Source organism: Octopus bimaculoides, chromosome 6, assembly GCF_001194135.2.
Source record: "Octopus bimaculoides isolate UCB-OBI-ISO-001 chromosome 6, ASM119413v2, whole genome shotgun sequence".
Classification (NCBI taxonomy): Eukaryota; Metazoa; Mollusca; class Cephalopoda; order Octopoda; family Octopodidae; genus Octopus; species Octopus bimaculoides.
In genome coordinates, this window is record NC_068986.1 from 95,117,393 (window position 1) to 95,118,479 (window position 1,087).

A 1,087-nucleotide genomic window follows, 5' to 3' on the forward strand; every position below is an offset into this window, starting at 1 on the left:
ATATACGTATCGACTCACGTACACATTTTCTCAAACACACACCCGTACGCCTATTCATACGTACACAACCCATATCTGTGTACACAAACACACACACACACAGACACACACACACACACACACACACACACACACACACAAATGTTCAGACACACATCCTCCTACCTACACACACATATATACCTAACTCACCAGACAACTGCCTGGTCACATATCAATTGAAGTAAGAGAGGACTTGGTCACTTTCTGCCAGATAATGTCGTTATCTTCACGCATCTATTTCCCGCCACTCGGGCTGTTCTACTTTATCAGCCTGACAAGTAAGTGGATTGAACCTGTTACTTCGCTCTTATTGTTGTTACGATAGTTGTTGTTGGGACTGTGATTATTAGTTTGTTTTTTTTATAATTCTTGTGGTTTTATGATTTTTATTATTACCGTGGTTCCTGTAGTTGTTATTGTTATTATTGTACTTGTGACTATTAGATTGTTGTCATGTCTTTGTTACGTTTGTCTTTGACGTTAGTTTTGTTCTGATTGCTGTTAAATTTGTTGTTGCTTTTTCGTTGTGATAGTTGCGATTATTGTTATTGTAGTTGCTGTTGTGGTTAATGCTATCACTACAGTTTCGTTGTTCCTGTTGGTATCATCGTTGTTGTTGTTACTGTTGATGTGACTTTACTTATGATTGCGCTGATTGTTACGCTTGTTACTATTATTGCGGCATGTTTGAATATTTTACGCTTGGGGTTGTGGTTGCTGTGATGTAATTGTAAGGGTTGATGTTGCAGATGTGGTTGTTGAGAATGTTGATTCACATAACCGTCATTATGGTTGTTATGACTCTGGTTGTTATTATTATTATTATTATTGTTGTTGTACATATTGCTACTGTAACTGTTGTTGTTTTTATTTTGTAAGGCGGGGGGAAAACGCAACACGAAGACACACAAAACACAAACACACAATACACCACGTAAATATATATATAAATAAGTGTGTGTGTATGCACGTGTGTATGTGTGTGTGTGCGTGTGTACATACATAGACATATATATATATATATATATATATATATATATATATA

The 1,087-nt window shown here is 36.1% G+C and overlaps 1 protein-coding gene across 1 annotated transcript in view; it reads left to right on the forward strand.

Moving 5' to 3' along the window:
- Window positions 1-11: 11 nt before the first annotated feature.
- LOC106883919 (carbonic anhydrase-like) overlaps window positions 12-1,087 on the forward strand; it is a 49,261-nt gene continuing 48,185 nt past the window's right edge. Inside the window, exon 1 of the mRNA XM_052968443.1 lies at window positions 12-320. Coding sequence (XP_052824403.1) covers window positions 257-320 — 64 coding nt within the window. The 5' untranslated portion in view covers window positions 12-256. The remainder of the gene's footprint in view (window positions 321-1,087) is intronic.